This window comes from Catharus ustulatus, chromosome 2 (assembly GCF_009819885.2).
Source record: "Catharus ustulatus isolate bCatUst1 chromosome 2, bCatUst1.pri.v2, whole genome shotgun sequence".
NCBI classification, from domain to species: domain Eukaryota; kingdom Metazoa; phylum Chordata; class Aves; order Passeriformes; family Turdidae; genus Catharus; species Catharus ustulatus.
Genome location: NC_046222.1, coordinates 110,469,759 through 110,485,154, shown reverse-complemented (window position 1 = coordinate 110,485,154; position 15,396 = coordinate 110,469,759). Strand labels below are relative to the sequence as shown.

The window sequence follows — 15,396 nt, the reverse complement described above, 5'->3', positions numbered from 1 at the left end:
ATAAAAAACAGAGGTAAATGAACATACTTAGGCACTTCTGTAAGGGAAAAATGTAACTATTAATGCTGTAGGGTCAGTCCAGCTACAGATATTACCTGGCTGCTTCTGGCAGATAACCAGTTGCAAAAAAATCATCACTGGAGACACTGGTGAGTGATGTGCTACTGATGTTTCACATAGGAATCAAAATTGTTCCTCAAATTCAAAGTCACAGGTTTATTTTTAATTCCAGACTGACATTTTAGTACTAGGATGCTAAAGACAGTGGAGCTGCACATGGCAAAACACCCATGGTCAAAGTTCTTATTTGTGGTGAAAAGTGCCATCCTTCCAGGCCCAAATGTGGAATTTACTGTCTTGTGTCACAAATTCCCATCTGTAAAGCACAGGCTTAGAAGGTTTACCCACACGGTCATCACCTTGTTGAGGAAGAACATTTCCTCAACTAACTTGTTATCCCAAGAGTTGCTGTTTCAGCTATGGGTCTCTTCAAGAAACCTGAACACCCAGGACCATACAAAACCATATTAATTTGATTCTAAATTTATTCAGATTTTTGTTGACAGTTTGGTCACAGATTTCTTTATATCTGAGATAAGTTGTCAGGCAAGATCTTTGTCTTTTCCTTACCAAGTCTTTAAAAACTTACTTTTAAATAAAAATAAAAAAAAAACCCAACAAACTGAAAATCGCAAAACAAACCCAGGATGCTGAGTGTAATTCATGCCAAGTGATGTGGCACAAGGCATGTCCTCCCAGCCAGCCCAGCTGCCTTTTTCTGTTGCTCCTCCATGGCTGCCATCATTCCCTATCTGCAATTAGCTTATAGAAAGTGTGAGCTTCAAACTTATTTTCTGAATGTTGTCTGGTTTTTTTTTCTTACTTCTCCAGATGTTGTTTTATAATTTTAAGCATGATATAATTTTCTTTTCCAGCACTAAAACCCACAATTTTACCAATGTCAAGGATAAAGTTTTACTGATCTAACTCTCCTTGCCTCCCAGTGCACAAAGATTATTTATAATGCATATTTTAAACATTTTAAACAGCAATGGTACACTCATACAACCTGAAGAAAATTGCTTTTTAGGCTTAAGAGCTGTGTTCAGAGCTGAAAATCTAGTCTGAACTGGTTCCCTTCAAACACTGAAATTCAGAAAAGGTTTTGGAATGTTTAGGTTCTGCTAACTCTAAATGATCTTATCCCCACAGCAACAGATGAGGAACTGTGGCCAAAATGAACAAATGAGCCCATACTGAAGGCAGTGTGAACCAAGGCAGCACAGCCACCCCACAAATCATGTTTAATGATCACACCATCCTGGGTGCCTGTCACTGCACCAAGAGGCTATCAAGATCTTTTAAGGAGCTGCAATTATTTTTTTTTTCCAGGTATAAACTTGTAGTGAATTTGCACTTGTCTGCAGTAGAGGTAATAAAGATTATTTACAGCAAATTAGGTGCAAATCTTCACTCAGGCTTATCCAGCTACACTAAATGTGTCTTCATAGAAAACTGCTGAAACACAGCCAGCTGTGAGTTAAGCCATGAGATGGTTTTCACTGAACAAGTCAGTGTGAATGGATGTAGGAAGCTCCAGTGCTGAATCTGTACAACAGGTTGGTAATTATTTTACTCAGAGTCAGGATCCATTTTAGGTTAGATATCACTGAGCAAAGTGCTGGTTGAAGGAGAGGGTGAAAACACCTCTGTAGTTTGCACTGAAAGAAGCTCAGGAAGTATTCTCAGGCCAAAGCAGAGTCAGAGGCCAGTAGAATGTAATACACATTTCAGAAAACCTCAGGAAACTGGAATACATGATCACAGTAGGAGTTGGTTTGTTGTGTTTTGTTTGGGGGTGCATATTTTTGTGGTTTTGTTGTGTTTGTTTGGTTTTGGTAAGAAAAAAAATCTTGGTTTGAAGGTGATTCTTGGTGAGCTAGTAAAGGAAATGGGTCCCATTCTCCAGAGTCAGCAGCTGAGGGAATGAGGGTGCTTGTCCACTATTCCAACACTAGAAGGAACACATTAAGAGCTGGCAATGCTTTTTATGCAACGTCACCTTCAGGCAAGCAACAACTACATCATCCTTGGGAAGAGCAAGATACCTAGAATGTCCTTGAAATTGTAACATGAGATTGATCACCAGACAGTTTCTTATTTTGTGCTGATTTGAATCCCTCAGTTTAGGCTCCCCTTCCCCTGTGAAGCCTGTTTCTTTTTTTTCCTTGGCATATTACACCTAAAAGAATTAATGACAAAATTCAGAGAGCTCATAGTAGGCTGCAGATGCAACAAATACTAATGGGATTATTTACATGCCACTGGAGTTCAAGCAGGGAAAGGACAGATCTGAAGGAGTAAGACAGACTTCAGGGAATTTCACATCTTTAGGAATACAGGCACTGGGAATGTATTTTGAGCTAACACTTGACCACAAATTTAGCCTGCATTGTGCATCTTTTAAAGCTTTCACCCTCTACACAGGGCCAGATGAGAAATACAGGCTGAGAGTCTCTCCTTATACACCAGGCTGCAAACGCAGGCTCAGAGCCTACACTCAAAGCCAATACTCACCAACAGCACACAGAAAGAAAACTCTGTTATCTTATTACAGACCCCACACAAATCCATCTGCCATCAAGACCTGGACTTGCAGAATGTGCTTTGACTACCTTCTTATAACCTGCCTAAATTTGGAGCAGTGGCACTGGGCTGCATGATCATTCTGAGCTGAGCTCAGGCAGTCACAGAGCAGCACTGGTACCCTACATCCATGCATTTACTGGTGGCAAGCTGGGACAAGCCAGGCTAGATCAAGGTGGACTTGGTGCCACTGATCCCAGCATGCCAGGGACCAGCTGTTCTGAACACAGCCTTTAAGCCCAGCAGTTCAAGGAGTTTTCAGTGCACCTGACCATCTGCTCAAGAAGCCAATTCTTCAGCAGTTTGTATTTGAGCATGTTAGGGAACAGAGTGCTGAAATTCTTTCTAAAGAATAAATAATGTTCACATCTCTCTCCTCTTCCATTGAGCTAATCTCAGTGTAGAATGCTGATCAGAGAAACTGTTTCATTTTACCATTTTACCATGTACAAAGGGACTGTTGTGAGTCTGGTTAACTTGTAGTTGCCTAGATCTTCCTTCTTGAAGATAGGAGTGACATTTGCTTTCTTCCAGTCCTCAGGAACTTCCCCCAGGTACCATAACCTTTCAAAGATTACCAAGAGTGGCCTCATAATGAGGCTGTGAGTTTGTAGGTGCACCCTGGCATTGCCCATGGGCTGGTGTTTTCCCAGCCTGTTTCAGTGTTCCCTACCCCCTCCTCCTCCACAAAGGGTAAATCTCTATCACCAGGTCCCCTGCCCTCATTCAGCACTTCATTTTCCCTCAATTTGCTGCTGCTGCAGAAATATTTCTTCACATTCCTTGCCAGATTCATGTCCAGGGAGGCTTTTGTCTTTCCAAACCCCTGTGTCTTGGACTGTGACTGTTCAGCTTTCCTCTTGTCACCTTACTGCTCTGGAATGCAGGGGCACTTCAAGCAGTGGAGTAAACCTGGATTACTTCAAATATTTCACTCTGAATTGATGCTGGTCTTAAAGCTCTGACAGAACTTTGCCTGCACAGGACTACTTTTAAAGTAATTGAAGGTTTCTATCTTCATTTTATCCATGATGTCATTTTCAGCATCTCTCTCCAGCAAGGTGCTGTAAAGCTTGTCAGAATGTATTTAAAATTTGAAGGTGTTTTCTTTTTCTCCAATTTTGCAGGGGATTTACTGCCACTAATAAATCCATTTACTAGCTAATACCTTCATGGTATTGTTATATACACTTTGCAGATGAATACCCTTACCTCAGTATAATATTGCTAGCTTACCAAGAAGACACAAATAATTACATTTCATCTGATAATTCCTTGAAAAAATGCAGAGCAATAATGGATAAACTAAACCAAAAATACATGAGAAGACTCAACAAATCACGACGAAATTTGGAGTTCAAATCTAAATATGAATTCAAATTTTATAGTTCAATTACATACATGATTCAGTTATATTGCACGATGTTTTTAACTGAGCAAGGCAAAGCCTTATTCCCAGTTAGTACTTTTGCAATACTTTCCAATAATGAGGTTGGTTTGTTTACTTCTGACAGGCTAGTGAATCCCACATGTAAGTAACAGATATGGGAGACAGCTATGCTAAACTGTGATATACAGAGTACTCTGCCAGTTGGTGTACTGGCAGTTCTCAGATGTGTTCAAAAGCTCTAACTTGTTTTTTCAAATGTCACTGAATGAATCCAGATGTAGAGTTTTAAAGGGATAAGATACAAGCAGAAGACTAACTACTGGTCAACAATCAAAGAATACTGAATTCAGATAAGGAATTAAATGTGAAGACAGAGGTGTTGGTTAGTTGTCTAAAAACAGCCCAAAGGGCAGGATACATTTGTTTAAAATGGTTCCACAGGCTTCTATTTGGACAACTGAATCTCATCCCAGTGATGGTTTTGGTGTCCCCTTTGGGGTCTAGCTGTCAGTCTCAAAGGCAAGGGCCTCCTGCACGTTTTATCTCAGGTAAAACACATAAGGAAACCTTTCAGACACTGTGCAGCACCCCAGACAGTTTGAGCATCCATATGTAGGTGACAGAGACCAAACTGTCTGTCATTACATGGACCTGAATCATACACGTTATTGCAAGCTCTATCCTGTGGACAAAGAGGATAGAAAACAAAAATTGTATAAGGATAGAATATAATTGGATTGCAAGGATTGTATAAGGATAGAAAATATCATTTATGTAAGGCACAGCAACTGCTCCATGCAATGCATTAATACAAAGCTTAATTTTATGTAGAACTCAGTGAATAAATTCATTAAAGAGATACAAGGGAAGTAAAGGTCTTAAAGCAGAGGACTCTGCAGCCTCTCTTCAATTCTTGGCTCAGTTTCTGCTTCACCTGACGAGAGGCTCTTTTCTACTTATGAAAAACAGAGTGCCTGGTGTTTACCAACCTCAGTGGGGCAACATGAGGAGAAACATGATGTGGTTTGTGAGGTGCCAAGGAGTCCTGTCTGCTAAAGGAGTAGAAAATGTGAAAAAATCTGTTTTACAAGAAACTTTAATCTTTATTTTATGAGGAAAAATCCTCAGTGGATTCCTCGGGGTGAGGGAATGGGGGTAGGGGGAGAAGAACAAAGGACAAGTTCTTCCCTTTTACACATTCATAGATAAGAATTTTAGGAAAAAAAACCTCAAAGAATGGAGGTAAGGGTCTTACATCATGGTCAAAAAGAGAAAAGTGTTCTTTAGTAAATAGGGAAAATTGAAAATGAGGGCTCACTTAAGGCACTTAAAGCTTATTTAATAACGGGGCTCGGGAGGTGTTCAGTCCAAATCTGTTCTGTTCATTAACCTACAGTAAACTAATGGCATATTTGAAACTACTTCATCAATAGCTTTGTAAATAGTCCAGTTCTTAAGGGAAGAGAAATGCCCCTATGCACATTCCCCTTATCCTGCCCTGGCCGTGGCACCAGCTGCTGTTGGCCAGCACTTCCCTGGCTCCTGGTAAGATAAGGGCTCTCCCTTGCACCTCACAGCATCAGTGAGCTGCCAGCATCAATACCTGCATGATGCTTCCTCTAAAGATGGCACTTATTGGCTAATATGAGCTCTCATTTGTGTTTTCTCTATGGATGCTAATTTGAATGCAATTTTTAAATTCTGTTGTAGATTATATCTGCTTCCTGTAACATGTATTGAGGCTGCTCTCTAAAGAGGCCTCTTGACTTTCACTAGAGAACTGCAATAACAGCACAAATGACTTAGAAGGAGCATGGATATAAACTTACAGAGATAATATCAACATTAATTATCCAGTACATCCATTCAAGCTTACACCTCATGAGTGCATTGCTTATATTTGCCTCAGTTCACTGTAAATTTCCCTTTCATTACTGTTCACAGCCCACAAATGTGACTATTTTTATGTATGCTAGAAGAACACATATTTATACTTTGAAAAAAACCCTAAACACAAAATGTCAGATGAACAGTTCCCTTTTATCCTTAACATATTCAAAGGCCAATATTTTAGTGCTGTAATGAAATAAAATCTTTTCTTGAGCAGAAGCATGCTAGCACACTTTGATCATCACTTGACTATTTTCAGCACATATTTGTTGACTGCTCTAGAGTGCATTAAAATAAACCAATCCTTTAGGAATGTGTTTTTGGTGTTCCAATTATGATAATTAAAAAGATAGTATTCATGCTGCTTAGATGATATGAAGTGTACTCAGATACATTTTGAGACTCTAAAGGCAATGACACATACCTGTTGTCCTCGTTAAGTACCTGTAATTAAATTGATGAGCAAATGCATAGAAACTTGCAAACTTATCTGAACTAGGACTAAAAAATTATTAACAACCATTATGAACTTACATAGAATTATGGAAATTAGAATTATGGAAAAAGGGGAAATAAATAAATAGAACTCACATACAGAGAACATCAGGAATAAACTTATATAATACTAAGATAAATTATATGGAATATTTTTTAACTCTGCTTTTTGCAGCACATCTCATCTTGATGCAGCTATTTATTCCTCCTATGGAGATATTAACAGAATCATTGGTCATTTAAACTATCAAACCATCAAATGAAACAAAGCAACAGCAAACACAAAAGTGTTTGCACTAAAAGACAGCAAAATTTGGTACATCTACTGCATATGCAAGATTTGCTGTATTCTCCCAAATCTAATAATTTCTAAAATCATCTATTCCCTACTAATTTTCTCTTTTAGTGAAATAACACCTTTTCTTCCAAGTAACTGAGTAGTCAAGTTAAAAACACTAACAGCTGCCTGTATGTGAAGATGACATGGACTTGTATGGATATTCCAATATTTATGTCAGTGATACAGAGAGAGAAGAAACTGATTGTTCATCAGGAGTGTCAGAGACCTCGCTGTGCTCTGAACAGAGGAAGCAAAAGCAGCTGCCTAAAGCTCAGAAGTGATCAGGACATCCATACACCCCTTCCCTTGTGCAGGTACCTGACAATCGCTCCTCTTCAGAATCACTGGGTCAAGGCACTGATGTTTCTTTTCCTCTAAACTTTTCCAAGAATCTTCCAGTGACTAATCAAGTTTGGAGTTGCTGTGGGGTTTTTTTTATATCATCACACTGTATATTTCCATTTCTAAACTAATGGTCCTAATTTTTAGAATCAAATTTTGGAACCGGGGATTTTCCATTTCATATAGAAACCACTTTCCATAATCAAATTCTATTATACATTTTAAAATTGTTATTTCTCAAACTCTTCTTAGTAAACTCACTTACAAAGAGCAAAAATAGATGGGCCTTGAAGTCACTAAAGTCCAGTTTGCTCACTGAAGAGCAGAGGCACTCAGGCAGGTGAAGAGGGTGCCTGGTCCCTTCCCTCATTTACAGGAGTGCTCAGTAGTAAATGTGAAGGAAGAGTGTCAGAAAACTGCCTGTGAGGTAATTCTTCTGCTAGCACATATTCCTACCTTCCAGCAGCCAGCAGCAGAGGGAACTGAACTGTCCTCCTGGTCTGGGCTTATATTCCTCTATTCCTTCGTACAGAACAGAACATAACATCCTCTGTTTAGCTCATCTGCTAATGCAGTGAGCAGCACAGATCCTCACAACACACCCCTCCAGCTATTTTCCAACAAGTAATTGGTTCCTATCTCCTTTTCTTATCTCTAATCAGTCATTAATTTATGAATGGGCCTTTTCTCTTGCCCCATGACAACTTTTAGTTATTAGTATTGGGAAAGAACCTCATCAAACTTTCTGAATTAAAAAAAACAAACCTCCAGTAGATTAAGAAAGCATGATTTTTCCTGAAAGAAACAGCAAAAAAATCTCACATTCTCATGTTCACTCTTCACTGGTATGCTTATTCATTCTCTCTATCCAATCATGTTGTGGCCACAACCAGATTCCTACATTTAAAGGCTAAAATGACTTGTTGTACAGATCCCTCTGAACTGTCTTTTGAAAAATAGCATTTGACATTTCCCATACCTATTCTTCCTGTGCTGAGGCCACTATAAGTCATAGGTTCTACATCAAAGCTGGTTGTTTGGAAGTTTTTTGTCTAAGTTCCTTTGAAACACCTGGGAAAATATTATCTGGTCCTTATATTTGTCACAGTTCATTGTATTAATTTCTTCTAAAGTCCCTTGGGACTAACCTCTCACAAGAAAAAGCTCCAGGATTAGAACTTCCCAAATTCCTCCAAGGCAAGGAATTATCTTATTTTTATGCCTTAGAGACTCTCACAGTGGATTTGAGAAAAAGGTTTCATTATTAGTTCTTATGCTCCTAGAAATTTGGTCCTCAAAATCTTTATGGGCTTACTGTATCACAATTTTACATTTAATTTGCTAGAGTTCAAGCTTAATTCTTACTCTCAAATGATTCTGGTTTCTAGGACTTCTTTTCTTTTGTTTAACTAGGCCTTTAAAAATGCCACAGTCCTTGTGGCATGTGAGCAGCAGAACTTTGTGGGGATTACTACTGAAAACACAGCTGCAAAGCAGTAAGGTGGAAGTTCTTCTCCACCAGCATTAATGGGAAATCAGTAGTGATGTGTCAAATGTTTATTAGCAACTTCTACCAGAGAATGTCCCTCCCACATCTCCCAGGGCCCCTGGCCCCATTAAAACACACCAGCCAGCAGTGGAAGACAGAACTGTGCCTCTCTCTGAATCTTCCCTCCCGTTACACATCACTGTTAGGGCGTGATCACATTTGCACCTCTCTCTCAGGTGCGAGAGTGTTTTGTCCAGAGAGAGCCACCTAAAACCCTTTTCCTCATTGAAATATTCCTGAAAGGACTGAGAGTGAGTGTCACTGTCCAAACTTGCCAGCAGAATGAGGAGGTCAGCAGCTATGACAGAAAATACAATGACACCCATGACTGGTGGGTTGTGTTTGATAACTCTGCGTATTGACTCTTTTAGACACGGTGAGTGTGAAATTTTCAGTGGCTCCAGCCTCTCATCTTTCATATGCCATAGCAGAGAGGTTGGGACAGCTGAGCACTGCCCAAATTTGAAAGAACCCAATGTTAAAGAAGCTGTAACACACAAACCCTTTCCAGCAGCAGTGGTGGCTGGAGGAAGAGCAGGTTTAATGCTTCATTAATGCTCAGAGCTGTGACCACCTCAGCCAAGTGCTCCCTCAGATGATCAACAAAAATGTGACTGCCTAATGATGGCAGCCCTCTGATTAAGGCAGAGCTATCTAAATCTAGCACTAATTTTAATCAAAAGAACTTCCTAATTGTTATACATGCTTTACAAATGAGATAACTTAGACACAAAAGAATTTAAGTGAGTGGTTTGAAGGCAAAACTGTTTACAGAAGCTGGTAGAAGCAAATATCAGCAGACTCAAACTGCCAGTCTTCTGCTATACCTTCTTCAGTGTAATACATGAAATTTGTGCCTTTCTCTCTTTGATCAAAAGAGATTCAGGAGGAAAAGGGGGACTCACTCAGTAATTTTTGAGGTCCTGTCTCTGGGGACCAGAGAAGTGGTGGCAGTCACCTTCCAGACCCCAATGGCATAGAAAAAGAAGGCTGATTTAACATGCAAAGCTAATAAGAGCAAAGAGAATTGCCAGGGTAAAGTTAACACTGTTGTACACAGAAAGTCTGGTGTAGAATTTTAAAGCCTGAAAATTTCAATTCAAAGCCCCATTCAAGCAAACAGGAATGAACATCTAAAATCATAAAATGTCTTTGAAAAACTCAGCTCTTTTACCTTATTTGTTTCCACACTAGAATATATGCCATCTAAAAACAACTAGTGGCAAAAATTAGAGTAAGACAGGTAGTACTGCACATACAGGTGAGAATTTTCAGTTAACTACAGATATCACTCCTTGTCTTAGAAGGTATTGAACAAATCCACTGGATACACCTTCTTATGTTTTCTGGTCTATATCACAGTCTTCTCTAGTCTCATTTATTGTTACATGTCTGTCAATACTAGAGGACAGAACTGCTGTCACTGTGTATTTATGGAGATGTGTGTACACATTTTTGCTGTAGAAAAGAGAAGATGGAAACGTTATGCTTTAATAAAAGTGATTTAAGCTATCATTCACAATGGGCAGAGTACAAATGCACACACCCACATGGCCACTGTACCTGCCTGGTGCAGGGTAACTCATGGAATAACAGTAGTTCCAATCTGTGGGAGCTCTGGGTTTTCCAGAATGATCCTCTCACTTAAGTCTCACAGCTGAATTACCAGGTTTGAACTTTTAATTTTCAGTCACAAGCAACACAATAGGCACAGCTGCTATCTGAAGCCTGATACATACATTCCCAAATAAGCACTTAAAAAGGAGGCTCAGAAGGCAGATACTCACTGATCTGGTTGGTTGATGCACTGTAAAAAGCATTCACAGTAGTTGGGCTTGTAAACCACCTGTAGTAAGAACAAAATAAATTGTCTGTCAGTACATTGACATTCACCTTTATGAATCAAAGAAGCAAAGATAAAAATTGAACTCAGTAGAAGGAAGTAAAAACATTTAGGAATTAAGACATTAAAGTTTAAGTACTTCTCCATTTCAGTACATGCTACCTACACTTCCTAGGACATTGAAATCTATTGTTTAATGACTTTAACAGTGTACAGTCAATGAATGCCCAACAGGAGCAATTCTTAGCGTTCTTATCATGTGATCTGTTTAATTTGTAAGCGACCACTGTGCTTGTGAGGCCAGCCATGCTGATGAAACAAAATTCACCCAGCAGAGGCTGCAACACTGACAGCAGCTGTAAAAACTCTCTTGGGTGTCTTTCAAATACATGAGAAAAAACTCCCTGTTGAAATTAGAGAGCATTTTGAAACAAGTAAAGTGGCTTTAGAGGCTTTGCTGAACAACTACTTGAAAAATTAGGATTATGCCAGCTACACAAACAGGTAATTTCTGGGAATGTAAATTCAAAATAAACAGCTTCATGTTCTGTACCCTACACAGTGAACATGACCATCCTAAAGAAAGAGACCTCTTGCCAGGGATTTCTTCTCATATATACAGGAAGAAACCCTAGATTTGGAGTTGGACTTTGATAATCCTTGTGAGTCCCACTCAGGATATTCTGTGATTCTATGAATAGCAAATGAATCTCCTTAGCTTAAGCTCATCTATATTGACAGTGGCTTCAACCATATGAATGGAAAATCTTGACTGACTTCAGCAAGACCCAAATCCCCTCAGATGAAACTCTGAGTTCAGTGAGCCCAAGATTTCTCTATATGATTTCATTAGGCAGAAGTGAGGTAAAAGAAATAAAGATGATGATAATTAGTGGTTAGTTCATAATAACTTAGAAGTAACTCTAGTAAATGTCCAAACAGGAACATCCTGATGTCATTTGCAAAATATTACTCAAAAGTTTTATAAAGCCACGTGAAAGCAATGCAGTTGCTTTGGAAAATTTATTTTAAAGGGAAGAGAAAGAAGCTGTAAAACAGTGAGTAAGACAAAGGAAGATCTATCAGAATATGGAAAATGTATGATATCAGTGACAATGTATACACAATTCATGCTTTAAAATAGCCCCATTAATATAAGAGTCATCTGCAGATCCTGACTGTTTTGCTGACAACTAATGTCCTCACTTAAACTATGTAACAAAGGGGAGAGTTTTAAAATGGCAGCATTTTGTCTTTTATCAATAAATTTAACTGCTTGTTTTATTCTCCAAGCTGAGCAGCTTATTTTGCAATGCATCAACTAGAAAAACTAATCAATGAAGGCTAAAAGAGTGATGTCATGTACATATTCTAACCATCAGTCACATTACAGGCTCTAATTGTCAGAGATAGCTCTCCCTGGTCTGTTTATTAGGAGATTGTGAAGGGGAGGAGTGGGGGGGTTGTTTTCTGCTTTCTTCATAATAAGGAGATTAAATGTTAGAGGTAATGTAGTGAGATAGTGGAAAATTGAAGAAAGAATGTATATGGTGAGGGGATAATGAAAAAAAATTAGGAGATTAATTAACTACATTTGAATTTCATGTTTGTTCACAGCAGCAATCAACTGAGCTGTTTTGAAGGATGCAAGCCTGCCATTTATGCTTTAGGACCTGTGCTCCTGGAGGACTTTTTTGACAGGGAGAAAACCCATCTGAAAAGGACCCATCTGAAAGAGTCAACACTTCAATTTATATTTTACTGTTTTACTGTAAGCTTGAGCAAAGACACCTAGTGTTGTGACTTGCACCTCACCCTCTTGGCTTGTTCTGCTTAAAACAGCCTTTCTGTTCTCAAACAGAAATTTTGAAGCATGAAAAAGGCTTCTGGGACAGAAAAGGCTCCCTTTTTGCAAATTCCTCTTGGCCTTTTATTTCCAGTCAGAGGATCAAGGGCCTGAGATGTATAACAGATACTTCAAAACAGATTCATGTGCTGTGGTTCTTCTCCCCATCTTCTGGTGGGGGTTACCACAGCTAGCTGCACAGAGGAACCAGCACAGCAGCCAAGAGCCCTTCTCTGGCTGGAGACAGCTCTGTAACAGCACAAGTTTGCCTCGATTTTACTGGGTGAGGAGCTGGTGATGCAGGCACTTATCCCCACAGAACACCCACTCTGCCCAAGAGCAGCAGTGAATGCTGCCAACATTTTGTCCACATTTACTGAGGCAGGACATCACACCATCCTCTGGCCATACTTTCACACCTGTGACCTCACAGAGTTGTCGCTTGCAGGTTAAGACAAATCACAGCATCCCTGTGCTGAGGCTGCTGCTTTCCTCCTGATCCACCCCCACACCAGCAGAGCCCATCCTGTTTGCTGAGCTCAGCATGAGCCAGAAACTAAGAACAGCCTTGACTTTCCCACTGTAAAACTGAACTCAGATCTTTCCAAACTGCTCTTTCACAACGAGGCCTCAAGCATGCCCCTGTATGAAATTCATTATGCTTTTGAGCAGGTGGGAAGAGGACACTTAGCAGCCATACTGAGCAGCCAAGAAGAACGACAGTTCTTTAGTAACAAGCAGAGTATTTCATATTTGACATGTGGCCAGAAGTACATTTCCATTCCAGCATTTTGTTGTACCATTCTGAGCCCTCTCAAAAAGATTTAGGGAGTATTTTTCACAAAAGAGAAGGAATAACCAAGACTGCTCCCATCCAGATGAGCAGAACTTCAGTTCTCATCTGCCATGCTTTCATGAGCTCCTTGAAATGACTGAACCTTCAAGGACAGTCCTTAATTAATAACACATCAAATTACAACATGAAGGTGTGTAATAAATAGCTTTTTCTGTTAAATTTTAAGGTGAAACAAATTTAGAAACAACTCCCCATTCCTGTTTGAAGTCAGATTCCCTGAGCATTTGCTCTAGGTCTGGTTACAATTTCTGTGTGCTTTTATCTACTAACAGAAGGATAGAAGAAAAAAAAAAGGCATTGCACATTCCAAGCTCTCATTAATTACAAAGTAAATAAAGATTCTAGAACTGTTTACACTGTTTTCACTTGCTATAATTTGTGAAAAAGGGACAGCTTTGAATGATGTCCTGTACCATTACCTATCCACTACTGCAGCAGCCAAAACTTAATTCTGCAGAGTTGACACTTGTAAGGTTGAGATTTCCCTTGTAGAAATAAAATGTGAAACATACACTGAGGTAGCAAGTGGGCAGAAACTCTCATAGTCTGTGTTCTTGAGGCTGCAATTTTCTCTCTGATGTTTTCTTTCTGTGTTAGGAGCATTATGGGCTACATTGCCAATCCTGAACAGGGGTGGCTGGGAACATTTACAATACAGGAAAAAGCTTATTAGTTTATTTAATTCTCTGTAAAGCACAAACTGAATTTGCAAATTGATCCCCAGTTTTTTGAGTTGGAAGAAATCATTCAATTTACTGTTCAACATTCAAAGTTAGAAATAAAAAATTAATAATCATATAAACAAGGAAAATGAACTTGTGAATGTACAAAGAATTAAGAAGTGAAAAGCTGTACAAAGTTTCTGAAAGCTGGAAAATGTCTTCCAAAGAAAATACTATAAATAAAAACTTCTAAATGGGTGGCAACCTTCAAGGTGACTTTCAAAATTGTATTTCCTCTTCTTATTGTTGGCCTCTTTTATATATTTTCCCTTGTAGAAACAGGTTATTATCCTAGGCCAGGCTGCCCTCTGTCTCCCTTAGGAATGGACAAGCAACTAGGGTGGTAAGGCTGGGTCCAGCCTTCAGTGCCACATCACTGCTTGAAACGAGGTTCAAAGACCTGGAAAAGGCTCCAGGAGGCTCCTTTCCAGCCCCTCCTCTCCAGGGCAGGTCCCAGCCACACGATTTCCAGCAGCATCTCTCCAACAGCCTGCCCAGTGTTTTTGATGGCTGCTTTTCCCTTTTTGCAGAGGAGATTTTACACTGAGTGGTATCCAGCCCAGAACCTCTCAGAGCTGCTCTCCCTCGTGGCAAACCAAGAGCCAGGGCTTACACACAATAGTGTGTGGTCAAGAAAAACAGGGCTAGGTCCTGGAGGAGACACCAGAATCCTCTTATAGCATTCTTCCTCTATCCTCTTATCAGGGATGTCTACATCCCCAGCACTGAAAAACAGAGAAAGATTTGGCCAGCTCTGAAAATCTTAGATTATATGCTGACTTCAAAGGAGAAAGATGAATAATGATGAGGTGGTGTGAAGCCCAAGAAGTCCTCTGATGCTTTGTTATTTGCAGGTATTATATCAGTGTTAAGAAGGACAGATTCCATCTCTGATAAAAAGGTGCAGGCATGTGTTTGTACACACACATATTTGTATGTAGGAATGTGTATTACTCCATGGATGGATAGGCAAATGCAATTAAAACCCTGATTCTCCTTAATTTTTCCCTTCCACATCACCATCACTTCCCCCTGTACTGCCTTTCACTTTCCTCTGTTCCAGCTGTATTTCACGTGGCTTATAATCATTGTCTTCACCCTGGTGCCCATCCTCCCACACTGCCCCTTCCAGACCCTGCACTGAGCCTCTCAGCCCAACCTGTGCAGCTTTGTACACCACATTCCTCAGCTCCTGCACAAATCCCTTTCATTTTTCTCTCTGCTGATACCTGAGCACTTTTTTTCTTATTTGATAGAGTGAAGGTGACAGTCGCCTCCCCAGCCAGCTGTGAGGATGGCAGCTGGCACCCAAAGCTGGTGCTGAGCACAGGTAACTCCTCCCAGAGCTGTGGTGCCCTCCTGGCCCAGGACTGGCAGCTCCAGCACCCCAGTGCCTTGTCACTTGTCACAGCTTTCTGGTACCTGCAGGGCTGGGTGTGTCCCACCACCCCTGCCCTGAGCAAAGCCTCATCTGAGC

At 40.0% G+C, this 15,396-nt stretch overlaps 1 protein-coding gene across 1 annotated transcript in view; it reads right to left on the bottom strand.

Moving 5' to 3' along the window:
* The window catches only part of PHEX (phosphate regulating endopeptidase homolog X-linked), a 94,054-nt gene that overhangs the window by 13,911 nt on the left and 64,747 nt on the right, over positions 1–15,396 (bottom strand). The window contains exon 15 of the mRNA XM_033052067.1: positions 10,440–10,498. Coding sequence (XP_032907958.1) covers positions 10,440–10,498 — 59 coding nt within the window. The remainder of the gene's footprint in view (positions 1–10,439; positions 10,499–15,396) is intronic.